Here is a 16571-nt window from a genome sequence, read left to right as displayed (position 1 = left end):
TGACCACATTTGGCTCTAAGATCAGTTTAGATGAAGGACTTGCATTAGAGCTGCACTTTGTCTGGACCTTCATGCCACAAAGAGACCCCAATGATTGTCTGGTAGCACATTAGTCTCAAGTATTTTGCAAACTTTAATAAACAAAATGTAAAATTCCTGACAAATGTGTATCTAGATCATATCCCAAAGAAGGAACATTGCAGCTCCCCATTTGTCATCTCAGCAGCTTGCCTAGGATTTACTTTCATGCCACCAAGGAGATGTGCAAAGGGAAAACACAGTGACCATCTTTCCTTACTTTGCCAATATTACGTTCTACTTGACCCTGCATGGTTCTGCTGAAGTGGAGGAAAGCATGCAGTAAAAAGAGGTTATTTGGATTAAGTTTAACTGAAGGTCTAAATATCTGAGTCTGAAAGACTTCAGTTTCTCTCATTTCATGAAAGAAAGCAAAGATGCTTCAAATGTGAGGTTTTAGGAAAAAGAGTGTACAAATTTAGGGAAGTCAGACTAAAGATCATATTCCTGAACACTCAGCAGGAGTAAATGAAGGATGAAGTGAAGCTATACTCCCTCACATATGGCACCTACTGGAACTTGTATAGCTGAGGGTGGATAATCCATTGCTTAGCACTGAGTTCATGCCAAAAAGTTGTTCTAGAACTGTTGCACTCCAGCTCAGCACAGCAGAGATGGGCAATACAAGCAGCTAGCATGGTGGAGGAGAGAAGCACACTGGTTTAATTTCTCATTAAGCTTTGCGAAAAGACAAAGTTCACATTGAACATGAGGAAAAGCTTTTTCATTGGGAGGGTGGTAATTTACTGGAACAGGCTGCCCAGGGAAATGGTCACAGTATCAAACCAGACAGAATTCAAGGAGCACCTGGACAATATTCTTAGCTGTATGGTTAAGTCTAGGTAATCCTGTGAGGACCAGAAATTTGGACTCAAATGTCCATATGAATCCCTTCCTACTTGAGGCGTTCTCTGTTTCTGTGTACATCCATGTCCACTCTAAGGGACTAAGACAGCTGCTCTTAGACACGTATATGATCCGTACAACCTCATAGAACAGAACACATAGGAAGGATGTTATCTCCTCCACAGTTGTGTTAGAGGCTTCACTAACCTAAATGAAGTTAGCAAAAAGCAGTCAAAAGATTGATTCTCTCCTAATCTTGAACCTAACAGATATTGGTAGATGTCAACCCACCTACCAAGAGAAACAGTGAGAAGCCTGACTGGACTTGAAAGAGCAGGCTGTAAGTAGGGAACAAAAGAGAGGTTTCCCTGCAGAATAAGCTTTCTGTGAAAGCACGTCAACTTATTCTTTCCATGCTGATCCATACCATTGCTGATAGCAGAATAGGAGTCATCAGCAGTTGTTTCACTTTCCTATCTCCTTTTGTGTACTCCACTTAGGAAGAAGGATGGTAGACCCCCTTCCTTTGGCAGGATCTTCATTATCCAGCCTTGCTAGTGTGTGAGGGCTCCCACAGCAGATGTTTCCTGCCATGGGGCAGAGCATGCTATCTACAGCACAGCCCTTGCTCAGAGGAAAAGAACCAGCACCAGGAAACCCTGCTCTTCTAACACTGAAAACACTTCAGAAGTTAAAGGAAGCCCTATACACTATAATAAGGCTTTCAGTGAAGGATGTTTGAGCCCTTTCATCCTCAGGGGAGGAAGCTCCCTGAAAAAGTGCTTGGTAGACACTAAATATCTGAAAATCTGCTAAAAAACTCCTGCCACTTAAAAAGGCAGTAAATTAAGCACTAGCTTTGGTGAAGCATGCACAAATTAGGCAGGCTTCAAAATACGCAACACAGACAATGCAAATAAACATCAAGCATATATTAAGTTAGGCTTTGAAAATATCAACACACTAGTAATATAATGAATCAGCTTGCCACTTTGCAAGGTTGAATAAAGTAGCAAAGACAATCCTTCTATTGAATCCCTCTACACTTGATTTCAAATCATTTAAATTAAAGCAATTTTTTTGGATAATATGTCACTTCATTTCACAAAAAAAAGAGAAGCAATATAGAGAAAAGGACACAGACTTACACATGAGTAGTCATGAGCAGCAGAAAAAACATTGAACTCTGTTTTTGAATGGAAGCTGTTCAAGACAGACTCAAAAGAACCTGAATTGTGCAGCAGGATTGCTCTCCAGCAGGGTTCCACCATGCAGAAACATGCCAGTGGGCAGACAGATTGAAAGCTACCCATGGAGGAAAGTTCCAAACATATAACACCATATGGGAGAGAGTTGTCTGTCTGGAACAATGACTTGTCCTCACAGCAACCTGCCTAGGTGTTTTAGGAAAACTGGAAAAGGAAAAAAAAAAAAAAAAAAAGGGAGGGGCAGAGAAGATACCATGTTCCCATGGGTGTATTCATTGTACATTGTGCAGAGGCATGCACAGAGGTCAAGTCATTATTCCAGAGGACACTACCTACCAAAACATTAAACCCATTCAAAATATTGTGAGAAATCTTTGTTTCTGATAGCACTTGCTATGGGTCAGTGGAGATACCAAAAAACAGACTGCAAATTTTAAAGAGGCCTTGTAACAAGGAAGCAGTGTGATAGCAAAAACTTGTTTGTCTTTCTTTCTAGTTCTTAAGAGGTGGCAAACTAAGTGAATGAGAACACAGAATATATTTTGTTAGCATTGTATCAAAGCATTTTGTAGAGAACAGACCAAGAGTCACACTTACAGGCAGCTTCGTCCACTGATAATTCACTGGCCAGAATCCCACCAATTTTACTAAAAGATGGCATCTGTATGCCATATTTCTCTAATTCCTTTCTCATGTTGCTGATTTCTTCCTCTGTCCAGACCAAAAAAAGAAAAAAAAAAAAAAGGAAATATTATCAGAACAAAATCATGACAACTTTACTCTGAATAACCATACTACAAAAATGCCTCTGAAAGGGCTTCTGAGCAGTTTTCCTCTCCGTTTTGAAGGACTCTAAGCTATGTGAAGTATTCAATGAAAACTGAGCCCTCCTGCCCTTCTGAGGCCACAATCAGTGGAAACAGCCGCCTCCCATCTGTTTAATTTGTAACAGTGTTTGTAACAATGTCAGAGCAGAGAGGCTGTAATAATTTATTAAATATGTACAATGCTAGCAGATTTGCAGTGCAAAAAACCCATCTAACATATGATTAGATGAGCATCTTTTTACCTGTGAAGTCTACTTTCCCCAGAAGGTCCTGGATCTGTGGAGCTAGTCCTAGTTTGAAGAGATATAAACTGCAAAGAAGAAAAATCAGGCTTTAAAGTTCTGCATGTTTGCTTTCTGTACAAGAGAAAAACACTTTCATGAAGTTTATCTTGTAACCTTTGACTTAAGTGTGCCAATACAGAATAAATTGATACTACAATTTTCTTTGTGCTGTATTTTTGTCTTAAAGAAAATCTGTTTTTTTCCAAGAAGCATCTCTAAGAAAGAGGCACTGTCACTGTATCTCAGGTCACAGGGGATGTATAAACAAGTGAAAGATAGGTAAAGAAATACAGAAACTAGTACTGGAGAAAACCAAGATCTGAAAGAATTTGAGGACACCTGGACACCTTCTATCTTGGGATCTATGTTCTGGTTTGATTTGCATTAATTACATCCCATACTAAAAGAGCACATAAATCACTAACATGCTTCTGACTAGGGGAAGAGGAACAAGAATCTGTAAGTCCATCCAACAGCATCTCTAAATATTTGTGTCATTGCCTACTTTACTCTTGGAGAAATAAAGAAAGTTGTTTTAATGTACTATCCAATAACTAATACTTTTTTTTTTTTTCCCCATATAGCATGAAAAATACCTTCACTCATTCCTAGAGCTCTGGGGTGCTATCTGAAAGAAAACAGCTGAATATACATATATTTTCTCAGTAGCTTCCAAACACAAGGCATGTATTTATCAGCAAAAGACTGATGTTTCTATAATTTATGAGTGAAATTCAATAAACAAGTGAGTTAAGCAAGAAAGAATCAAAAAAGATAAGTTTTAAAAACAATACTTAAATAACACATTTCTCCAAAAGGATTGTTTTCCACGTCTTTTCAAACTTACTTCACCCCAACATCATTCATTGCAGATGTGCTTTGGTGTTTTGTTGTAGAGGAGATTTTTTTGCTAGTAGCAAATTATGGGAGGAGATCTCAAAGCCTGTATTTGTAGCTGATGTATGTATTTAGGGGCATGAGGAATCAGCATTTATCTCCCATGCTGCCTCAACTACTCCTCTGTCCTGCCCCCATCTGGTTGAACACAACAAAATCTCAGGTAGGTCAACATGGCTTTACAGCCTCTCAAAATCATTGCTGATGCTATTCTTATATTTCAAACTTATCTAAAATGCAAATTAGCTTTTTTTGCAGGGGAAAAAAGCACACAGAGTTTACCAGACTATATCGTAATGAACCAGGTTCCTGTTACCCTGGTCTGCCTTCCAGTCGTTCTGGGTAAAAAGAGATTTTGCTCCAAGTTTGAGGCAGGGACACAATCCTGTCTGAAATTCTGGGTGTCATACAAACAGTTATGGAAATCAGCAGCTGACTGCTGACTCTTTTTTGGGTTGCCCCAATAGAAAGATTCAAGAAGAAAGAGTGCTATGAACACTAAAGAATATTTTTTTGCTGCTCAGCACTTCCAGAAGGATGTTGCACCATGTGTGGTATTTCCTATACTCCTCTGTTTGGATAAACTTACCAGCCACCAGATGGTGCTGAAAATGTTCTTTGAGTCTTACAGAGAACACAAAGACACCTCTCTGAGTTAACATATAATTTCACTTGAAACAGCTTGCTTAATAGTTATGAAAACTGAATTCAAGGCACCAGGAGCATGTGAAAAACAAAGGAGAAAGAACAGTTCCTAGGTGAAACTCCTTTCAATAGAAGGCATCAGCCACATAGAACTGCATCTCATATTAGGCAGATATTCCCAGGTCATTTTTTGTGCTTAGCTTGTGTATAACATGCTGTGAAAAACAGATCTGGTAGCAGCATGTTTTTTCTTTTACAGCATGCTTGTTATTCTGCTGCTTCCTAGGAAAAAAATATCTTGAAGCTGTTCAGCTTCAAGAAGGATATTTTGTCTAGGATACAGCAATGATCTTCTTGCAAAGATAATTTGAAAACTAAATTTTTCAGGGAAAAGAACCGCTATTTATAAAAAAGAATAATTGTCAGCATCTTAATTTCAATGAAGCTGCTCATAACCTCATTTAGTACAAAACCCCAAATCTTCTTTCATTAAAAAAAATGGTGCAAGTAATAGAATCTATGCCTTTGTATTTTTCAGGCTGGAACCAGAAGTTCCAGTTCTGGTTCCACCCCTAATTTCCTCCTGGCCTTTGTCCCAGTCAATACTTTAAGTATTGGTATTTCAGCAAAAAAAGCAAAAGGTAATTACATTCAACAGGAGTATAACAAGATATTGTTTGCTAAGTTGCTCCTTCCTGGCCAGAGCAGTGCTGCATTTGACAGCTTTAAGTGTATTTGATGCTTTAAGTGCAATGGTCTTAATTTGAGACTTGAATCAAGACATACCCTAAAACTGTATTTAAACCAATGTTTAGAGGACCCATCTATCTTTAGGCCTTCTAGCAGCAGAAGATCAGCAAAACAATAAACAGCCAACGACTTTCCCTGCAAAATGATATGATTTCAGACATCAAATATATGTTGCAGATACAGCTCAGCATTCCTCTAGTGCCTGGGAGCCCTGCTGGCCAGGCAAAGTGCCCTGTGCTTAATTCTATTATTTCCCAAACAGCTTTCAATGTAGCTTGTGTGCCATTCAACACTGAGATTGAAATTCCATTTGAAAGATCTCAGTGAAAGACTTCCAGCATGCATTTTAGGAGATGTATGGAAATAAATAAAGCTCAATCACTGTTTCTTCTATTCTTATATCCTGTACAGGCACAGAGGACTACAGTCTCATGGGAAAGCATCATAAACAAAAGCACTCCAGGACTATTCCCCTTCAGTGTGGCATGACACATTTGATATAAAGACCATTTCTAAAATAATTGCACTAAAAAAACCCCAAAAACATATTAAGTACAGAGGTACAGAGTTAGAGCTTTGTGTTGATATGCATCGAGAAAAAGTAATTTAAACAGGACAAACTTGGAAGTGAAAGCTGAGACAACACAGACTAATTTAGTACTGCATAAATCCTGAGGCCTGCCAAGATGGAGAAAGGAAAATTTCTACCACAGGTTCATCCACTGTAATTCTCAGTTCAGGACAAGAATTATTGCCATTGCAATGATAAGGCAGATATTAAGAAGATACATGATGGATTCAAATCCACATTTAATAATGTCCTATATACAAGAGGGAGCAAACATTAGAAAAAATTAAAGTGTTCTTGCACCTCCTGCAAAATGTTTGAGCTGGCCCATAACATAGCTGGGTGGGGGGCACACAGCCCACTCACTCAGCCTGACCTGATTAAAGTCATAGCCCTCTTCAGGAAATCACTTCAAGCTTACACAAGACACTTGCTGTCAGAACAGACTGCACTACTAAGTTACAGGCAAGAACAACCCTCAGATAGTCCTGGTGTCACTTTCCAGTTAATATTACACTATGTACAATAATTTCAAGGGCAACTCTTGACAAGGATGGCAAAAATATACTGAGCTGTCAACTATGAACACCTGGCGTGTTAAGCAAATACAGTGAACTTTAGTGGTAAATCCTGTTTATTGGGAGTGAGTGCACATCCCAGAATGCAAGACTGGGCACATAATTTCAAGGATTAGCCAAACAAAAGTTTCAATAAAGCACGTGTTGAATAGTCCCTGTCTGATAGCCCTGGAGCAGCTGATGTGTCTTTGAACACCATAAAAAACAGAGAAGAAAGTTTGGGGTGCAAGTTAATTATGCTCTCTGAAAGATTAATGCCAAAAAATATTGAAAGGGAAAGGTCTCTGTGTGCAGGAAATGAAGTAGAAGAGCCACAGGAGGGTGGAGCTGTCTGCCAACAACGCTGTCGCTCACATCAGGGACAGCACAGGGCAGATGTTTTTGTGCTAAACATCAAGAAAGTTCTTAAGGCAGAACATGGAAAAATTTTAATTGCTACTTTCAATGGTGTAGTCAAAGCCTCTCTGACTTTACATTAAATGTCAGTTTGGTCAGAATTTTGAAATATTTGAGAATGTATCTTTTTTTACATTAATTATCACAGAATACAGTAATTAGTAGCTTTAGTTTTGGGACAGAAAGATGTCAGTTCATCATTATCTTCTCTCTGATCAGCATGATTGTTCCATGATTGTACTAAGGTTTTGCTAAGTTGCTGTTAATTTGTTTGATTTCTGTTGAAGTATGTATTTTGAAACTGTATGCTCATTTTGCAAGAGGCTGTACTATTGAGAGAGGGATTTGTGTGCTAAATCCAGTAGTCCTTAATTTCTATTTTGAGAACTAGTTGGCCAATAGACCTGACAAAGTTCAATTTTGTCTCCAACTTGAAACTAATGAACTTATAAATTCAGACAGATTTTGATTTATTGGTTGTTCTAAAACCATTTCAAGACTTACACTCTTAACTTTGGCAGTTAGTATAACTTTTACTCCTGTCAGCAGTTACCTTAGAGCATGAATGCAGTATATCATCCTAGGGATGTTTTTCCTGTCATAGACATCCGTAGTCTCTGGATAGAAGATCTAAAAAGCAAAAAGCACACAGTTAAATGGGAAGACTTATTACTGAGAAGAAATGTTTACTCTGCAGAACCATACCTTAAATTTACAGAATTTCAGCTGTTACTTTTATCCAGCTATGCGTCATGTTTCTTCTGATGTTATTTTAACTTTATCAGTAGTTTTCATAAAGAAGAGCTTAATAAAGCATAAAAGCTACTTAATAAGAGGGGAGAAAAGGAAGATAAGCAGGCAGCATTTCAATAAGATTTTTAGAAAATGTCCTTTGGCATGAGCTCAGTCAGTAGTGCTTGTCCTCTACAGACGCCCAAAACCTGGAATGCAGTTAAAATTTGCAAAGCCTCATTACAAACCAAACCTATCAAGTATGGTTTAAAAATGCATAATTCTAATTGCCAGCACCCCTAACTTTTTGAATGCATCATTTACAAAGAAAGATATTTAGAGAGAGGAATATTAAGCAATTTAGCCAAGAAGTCACATCATAAGTTCCAGTTCTGGTTCTACCAGTAATTTGTTCCTGGCTTTAGTCCCAGTCACTAAACACTGTTTCTCCACAAAAATACAATAAAAAGACTTAGTTAACCGTGAGAGTTGGCAGCATGCTTGCAGCCCAGGCTGGTCACTCGGGGCTGCACTGTCCCATGGTTAATAGGACCAGACTGAGTAAGTCAGAAGCACAGAGCTCTCTTCATCATTTGCTCAAAACAGCTTTGTGAGAGAGAATTGGGAAAGCTTTAGGCCATGACCATCCTCTGTGACACAGTCTTTCAGAGGATGGATGGCAGGGTGGAAATCAGCCAGCTGACAGAGGGCTAAAGGACTCAACTGGAAAAAAAGGCCTGACCTGGAAAGGGCAAGACCCCTTCCCACCTCTGGCATTTCTGATGGCAGTCATGAGTGCCCTTTTCTGGTTGCAGGCACCTGCAGTGATTTTGCCTGCAGTAGCTGGCCATTAGTCCATTCAGCCCTTCCAGCCTAAGCATCCCCATGTGCCTGACCACAGTGCACACAGGCGCCTGGGGTGGGGAGCTGCTCACCTCAGCCTGTGTGTGGCTGCCAGAAGGCACAAACAAGCAGCGTAGGTGTTTGCACACAGCCCTTTGTTAAAGGATTTTCATCCAAATGAGACTCACTGGTGCCCAGAAACAGCAGCAGAGGGGGGAGATGACAAGCGAAGACCCTCAAGGAGGAAGGTAAATATAAGAGGTGACCCAAGAAAGCAGCTGGTGGAAGAAGAGCAGCAGCACAGTCACGCAGATGCACTGAAGGGTGCAAGAACAGTCTGGAAACAGGGTAGAGGCAGAGAAACTGGGGTGTACAGTAAGAGGAAGAGGCAGCAAGAGGCACAATGTGAAGAGATAACCTGAAGGAAGCAAATATTTAAGTTTTCTGTTTTAAAGAACACTCCTTCCAGCCCCCCCCCCCCAGAGACTGCATCAGCAGTAAAACACCAAGTGCTTGAGGTAGCTAGTGTCCCTGCCTCAGCCCACACACACCAGCAGCAGCAACACGGGACTGACACTCCCACTGCTTTCCACATTACCTTCTCAGATTTTTTTTAAATTATCCCTTCCCTGTAGACTTACTGTAAGGAACTGTTTATGCTCAAGCAGATGAAGGGGGATCTCAGTGAGCCAATGATCTGAGCCACTTTCTTTGCTGAAATTTAAAGGCTTACCTTAGGCAGACCAATGGACTCCATTGCCCTTAACCACTGCACAGTGTTGTCAGTGTGCCGAAAATGAAGGCCAGATCTCTATTGGAAACACAGAAGATTGTGAAAGTCACATTAAGTAAATTCTCTGCTTATTGATCCTCCTGTTGTTTCCCAGTTTTATCTCCTGAAGTTGAGTTCAGAATTTTTCCTTATTTGAATCCATAGACCAAAGTGTAACAGCTTCAATTTTGCTAATGAAGCATCCTAACACATCCACAGCTCCACACTGAGTCCAGCTCATTCTTTCACATTACATAAGCCAGATTTGTATCCACCAGGGCAGACTGTGATTAAAGTAGAAATTTGTCCTTCAGTATTCTTTGGGAGTAGAGGCTGGATGTCAAAAACAAGGAACCAAACCACAGACACAGTAACACTGCTGAGCACTACTATGAAGAACAGCTAAGGAAGTCTTGGAATTCTTCAGCTGTACTTGAATACCTGACCTGACCCATCCTAAAGTCTATGCCATCAGCATAAGAATAGAGTAGGAAAGTATTTTTTCTTTTATTTTCAATGTTATCTCTTAGGGTAAAGGGAAGAAGGAACCTCTCAAGTTTTGGAGATTTTCAAGAGAAACATGTAAACAGAACTCTTAAACATAGTTTTTTTCCTGCTCCTCTATATGTTGAGATAGTGCATTGCATAGCAAGGCTACTGTGTATGACTGTATATGTATCTGTATTATTGAGGTTCTTGGACCTGCACAGAGAACAAGTTAAACTCCCTCATTAGTAGCTTGCTTTTTTCTTCTTGCTGTTAAAGAAATCTAATGAAGTGAATTTCAAATATGCTTCCATACAAAATTAAGAAAGCTTGAAGTAGTTATCAAATTGCTTTTGGCTTCAATTCCTAATGAAAAATAACTTTATAAGTTTCAAAGCTCGTTCTCCTCGGAGCCAGAAATGTAATTTGTACAGCTTTAAAAACTTGAAGCAAGACCAAAACATTTTTTCTAAGGGTTGAATATTTCTAACTTATCATATAGTCTTCTTACAGCTGTGCATCTTTCATCTAGTCTTAAAAGAAAGATACAGCCGTGCTTGGGAATCTTTAGGAACTGGAAGGCAAACATTGCTGGGTTTTGTCATCCTGGTGAGAGAACTGAAAAAGTTATTACCTTGTAGCGTGCCTGCTCCACATCATAGATCTTTTTGTCTGACACCACATTAGGTGCAAAGAATTTTGCAAGCTTGGCAAGGTAAACACCATTTCTTAAGCCTTCTTCCAGTTCCGTAGTTGGGGGCAGCTCTTCGTCCAAGCAGACCTCCATCCATCTACAGAGACATTTGAGAAACATTGTTATTTGGGTTTTAATATGAGTTACAGCTTTTGCCTACAACTATCATACTTTAAATGTCACCACCACAATGTTATTATAACAGAGGAGGACAAGGGCTAAGGAGAAATTTTTCACATTCATTCATGTGACATATCAAAATGATATGGGGATCATATCTGTGATTGTAACCCACCAGTGAGCAAACAGCATGCTTTGAAGTATTCACACCCCAAGGGGTCTAACTCAAAGCTTTTGAACAGTACCAGGCTTTTGAATAAACAGTAATTTAAGCTGAGAACTAGAAAAAAACGTGGAGTGTAATGTAGTATTGACATTTGCATTTAAAAAATCCTCTGATTTCTATGCCAGTGCTGGAGCTCATGAGTATCAAGGACAGCAGTGCCCTGGGTGAGGCAGGCTCCTGTAGCCAGTGTGCTGTGCAACACACCCTCACAGCAATGCCCAACTCAGTACAGAGCACCCCTGCAGATTTTCCTCCTCCTGCATGGGAGCTCTCCCCTCTCACCCATGAAACCCAGCACTGCTGCTGGCAGGACAAGTGAAGGTTTGTGGAAAAGCCCAAAGTAATTTGCACATTTGAGTTCTGCCTGGCAGTAAGTAGGTTGAAATATGGCTTCTTGTTAGTGACTAAATCCTCCAAGGTGCTAAACTAGTTACACATTTGACACTTAAGATGTGATAGACATGATACTAGACAGCGAACAATATTCATTGAATACAGAACCAGTTCAGAAGGCAAATAACAGATATGAAACCATATTATCTAGTATGTTTATATTGAGTAGCCAAGAGAAATTGCTTCCAAAGCACTTCCAAGAAAGATTAGTGCCTTAATCACTGGACCAGAAGTTCCTTACATTGGTGGTCTAAATGTTTTGGCCTTGTGATATTATTCTTATTTCCAGCAGCTACATTACATTACAAGGGATTTAAATCTGCTTAGCTTTCCACAATATTTTTTATTTTATTTTCTTGGTCGAACTTCCACATTTTTAGGACATTAATATCAATACAAATAAGAAAGCTGAAGGGCAAGAATAGAGTTGAAGGCGTTAGTTCACTTTGCTTCCTGTCACTAAGACAGCATTACTGTAAGCAAGACAGCATTACAAATCTAACATCACCTCCATAGGGATGACTTCAGAAACCAGAAATCTTGGATCCATGTTGAAATTGAGCCAATTTTCACTCCACCATGTAGAAGAAGAAAGTTCACTGCATCATTTTGTTTCACATCAAAACCCTTGACTAATGTTCTACTCCATTCCTCTTTTGGATTTGTTACAGAACAGACGAAAGTTGCTTCACTGAAGCACAGGCTACCCAAACAGCTCTTTAGGAAACTGGCACCCATAAATCCAACACAGTATCACACAAAACTGCACTAAGAGACTGTCATTAGGATAACTGTATTCTGCAGTCCAAAAGCTGCTTTAGAGAGGAGAATCATATTCCTGACGAGTTTTCCAGCTTTATCCTTCACTACATGTTTGCGTGTTATGGGTCTGTGTCAAGGGTCCCAAAGTGGCATTTTATAAACTAAATAGATTTATACAATAAGGCTTCATGTTTGACTTTTCCAAAAAAACCCAAGAATATATGAAGAAAATGTACTTCTAGGCAAGTATGATTTTTACCTGAGCCAGTTAGCTTTTCCTATAGAATTTATTTCCTAGAATGTGTTTTTTAGAAAAAGAATTGCACAGATAAGCATCAGGAGCTTGCTGAACCACAGCAGGTATTCACCATGAGACACAGCTGACCCTGCTGCTCAATGGACCATCACCACAGATATGAGCTAGAGCAGCGTTTTATACTGTGCACTGGATTCTTTGCACTTTTAATTCTCAGTTTACCTGTGAAAGGGTTTTTTTAACATCTTGAGTTCAGGGCATCGACAAGGTACTGAAACTGTGCTGGAACTGTTTTTGAAGAAGATGCACACATGTACACACCTGGAATTTCTTTTCTTCCTTCCAGTACAAAAAAAGTACTACTATACAAAACTGAGCCATTCCCCAAGCTCTAAATGAGATGCTAATCTGAAGTGAAAGCCACTCCTCAGCTTTTCAAACCTTTTGTAAATCAACAATAGTAAAATTGTTGTGGGTCTTTTTCCAGCATGGTGATAAGGCTATAAAATTAATCTGGAACCCTCCTGTTCTAGTCAGGGAGGCTGCCACGTCTAACAGGTAATTGCAGTACCCTGAGGAACTAACAGGAAACATGAGGATGCAAAGAAAGCAGAAAGAAGAAAAGGTAATGTAGAATACAACTGTCAAACCAAAAAGTCCAGATTAATATACAAGGGAATAAATATCTTTTGAGAAGGAGAATGACAGCAACTCACTGGAAAAAAAGAGGGGAAAAACTATAGAGAACCAAGTGGAGTAGAACTGAAAGATGCAAAGTTTCTTTCCATTTATAGCCAAAAATCTATAAGTTATATCTACACTAGAAAAAAATAGGGGTCTGCAATAGGGCAACAAACAGCATTTGATAATCAGTGTCCAAGACAGAGAATACAGCTACAGCTGTAATACATATAAGATATGTTTCACCAATGTCTGGAAGTTGCAGAACTTAGCTACAACAGCTACCGTGAAAGGATTTACTGTGTTTTGTGCATGTTTAATCAGAGGAAGGAAAAACCTCAGATTTTAATTAAATCCTGCTAGTATACAAACAACTTTGTAACTTAGTTATGCAAACAGCTGGAAGGTGCTATATGTATTCCACAGAGCCTTCTCTTCTCCAGGCTGAACAACCCCAACTCTCTCAGCCTGTCCCCACAAAAGAGATGCTCCAGCTCCCTGATCAATTTTGCAATCCTCCTCTGGGACCTGCTGGGCTAAGTTGCAACTTTCCTGCGCTGGGTGCAGCACTGCAGGTGGGGTCTCAGCAGAGCAGAGGGGCAGAATCCCCCTGGCCCTGCTGCCCACTCTGCTCTGGATGCACCCAGCACACGTTTGGCTCTCTGGGCTGGCAGTGCCATGGCTGGGTCATGCTGTGCTGCTTGTCAATCAGCATGTCTAAGAGCACTTTTCTCCCCAGTGCTTCTTGCTATTACAGTGGTTTTTTTCCCTTCACACTGATTCACATAGAAGGCAATTGTGGTTTTAAACAGAAAGAACCATTATTTCCAACCTTGTGAGGTTCTGCTTTTTAAGACATAGTTTGGTGAGTTTAGGAAGGTTATTATCATCAGCGGGAGCATACTGGACTGAGAAATGCTTCTACTTTTGTTTTGCTAAGTGAAACACAGAATACCCACATAACAGTAAGGATTTATAGATACCTCTGGAGCAATTTATTTTCCTTCAAGGCTAAAGAGGCAGCATTGCTTTTGGCTCACCCACCGTTTTCCTGAGCACACAGAACTGCAGCATCAGCATCACTTTTAAGTCTGTTGCAGAAACTGTTGCCTAAAAAAAGCAGTTAATATAATTGATACACAAGATGAGGGGTCTATAACCCAGCCAGTAACTTTTCCTTCAGTATGACATTTGTAGAGTACACCTATTACAGCTATCAAATATGGACACGCATTTCTACCACCCCTTTTTAACAATATAATCCTGTAACTGTACTTTTAACAGTCTTGACTTGCTGACTGAGGGAGGCCATGAAAAATTGACACAATGGTGAACATGATGGTTTATCTGGCATCTCATTGACCCTAAACCTAAAGCCTGCTCCATGGTGGAGGGACAGAAGTCAGCCTCAGGAAGCAGAGTAAAGCATACAGCATAACTGAAGTTCTGGGTAGTACCATCTAAGATTAACAATCATTCAAACAATCCTACAGAGTTGCCCAGTTATGCCAGTTATAGACATACTGTTTTGATAAAACATGCATAAACAGGTATTTTCATAAAGACAGATACTTGGGAATGCATAAGTACAGCCCACTTTGATTTTCATAATACTGCAGTACTTGCCAACATAGAAATAAAGGATTTACCTTCAACAAAAAAAACAAACCTAGATCTGATCAATGAAAATGTATCTCCAAAACTTCAGTTTCAATACATAGTACTAGAAAGTCAGGCAGGAGTGAGTATTGAGGTATAATTCCCTTTTGCTTTGTTCAGCTCTGTTTTTAACTTTTTATAATCCATGGCAGAGCTGTTCAGTAGTGAATTTCTGGCAAGATAAAAATTATGACTTCTATGCCAGGCTCAAGGCCAGCAAAGAGCATGCCACTCACCAGGAGATCCAGTTTCCACATTTGCCTGTGTGCTAGAACAGATTGCAGAGAGGTGTGGAGTCTCCCTCTCTGGGGATGCTCAAGAACTGTCTGGACTCGATACTGTGCCATGTGCTCTGGGACAACCCTGCTGGAGCAGGGAAGTTGGACCAGGTGACCCACTGTGGTCCCTCCCAACTTTAACCACTCTATCATTCTGTGAAAACAACAGCAGTAAAAATTAGCTCAGACTGCATTTTAAAACAAAAACCTCCTGCTGAGTCTCATTCAAGGCAAGGTCACAGGAACTGGAAGCAACAATGCTGCACTACAAACTGAACCAGTTAGGAAGTTCTCATTGACAGTCTTGTGGTCAGAAAAGCACACACACAGGTCAAGAGGCTGGAAATGCTGGAGTCAATGTTCAGCAGAGAAGAGAGGATATCTTGGACAACCCACTCAAAGCCAATCACATTCAGCACACAATTGTGCAGTAAAATTTATACTTTTGCTACCCTGCCTTTTCAGATTTATGCCACAAGAGTACCAGGTTTGTGGGGAGGGCACTTCCAAAGAAGAAAACATAGGACTCCAGAACCAAAGTTCAGAACACTGCATGCTGCTGTGGAAAAGGTGTAGTGAAGACAAGATAAATGTAAGTTACCACTCATTTATTACCTCCCTCACTCACAACCACAGCCTTTCAATCTAGTTCAGCAAAAGTGAAACATTCTGCTGACCTAGAGAGTACAATGCGGCTTTCCAACTTGTTCCAAAGAAAAAAATATTTTTGCTAGAAAAATAATAATAACCACAATCAGACCCAAAGTGAAATGTTAGATCCTAGCTTTAAATGTCTGTGAAGTGGTAGAAGTGGTTTAAGTCAAAACTTTTACTTGGAGATATTCAGAAATAAACAAGTGTATGAAGTATGTGAACTCATAATTTAAAATTCCATACCATTATGCCTCTAGTTTCTGAAGCTACAGATTTGCTAAGAAATATCAACTCTTAAATTTTCCTTTGCTAAAAAAAAAATATAATTTTCTTTTAACTGCCAAAATAATGTTTTAGAAAGGAGGCTGACTGTAGCCAAAGCAACCTAGGTGTGTTCCTTGGCTGAGTAGTGGGGTAGTGGTAAGGTTGCTTTGTTTATAAGGAAAACTTGTATATTAACTTTGGAAGTTGTTCTCAATATACTGCAAGTTTATTATGATACATCTTCTAAACCAGAAAACTTAGGAAAAGGTTATTTCACAAACAGCCACAGCTTAGTTCCAGAGGAAAAGCATGCAAAGCTTCCAGCCATTCCATGAAAATAGATACATAACATTTGAATACAATCACAGAAAAAAAAAAAAAAAAAAACCACCAAAAAAACCCCTCAAAAAACAAAAAAAACCCCACAACCAAATGTTGTGATTGTGGGTCAGCCACAGCAGTAGGGTAAAGGAAGGTGTGATACAGACCACCCCAGTCACCAGTTCTCTCATGTCACAAGAAGTAACAATAAAGCAGCAACATGGAGGATACCATGAATCACTTGGCTACACAAGGTCTCAGCACATAAAGAAATTGTCAAATCCTTTAGTAAGAGATTCTGGACAAACTTGCAGTTGTCAATTTTTTTACACTTCCAAAAGCTAGTTCAAATT

General features: G+C 39.6%; 1 protein-coding gene across 3 annotated transcripts in view; it reads right to left on the bottom strand.

The window, feature by feature from the left end:
- The window catches only part of IQGAP2 (IQ motif containing GTPase activating protein 2), a 120678-nt gene that overhangs the window by 47081 nt on the left and 57026 nt on the right, over positions 1 to 16571 (bottom strand). For all 3 annotated transcript variants that reach the window (XM_079330069.1, XM_079330070.1, XM_079330071.1), the window contains exons 3-7: positions 10545 to 10701; positions 9386 to 9463; positions 7631 to 7707; positions 3202 to 3269; positions 2730 to 2843 (exon numbers count right to left, since the gene is read on the bottom strand). In XM_079330069.1, the coding sequence (XP_079186195.1) occupies positions 2730 to 2843; positions 3202 to 3269; positions 7631 to 7707; positions 9386 to 9463; positions 10545 to 10701 (494 nt within the window). The remainder of the gene's footprint in view (positions 1 to 2729; positions 2844 to 3201; positions 3270 to 7630; positions 7708 to 9385; positions 9464 to 10544; positions 10702 to 16571) is intronic.

Source organism: Erithacus rubecula (genome assembly GCF_903797595.1).
Source record: "Erithacus rubecula genome assembly, chromosome: Z".
Lineage (NCBI taxonomy): Eukaryota > Metazoa > Chordata > Aves > Passeriformes > Muscicapidae > Erithacus > Erithacus rubecula.
This window is presented reverse-complemented; position numbering and strand designations above follow the sequence as displayed.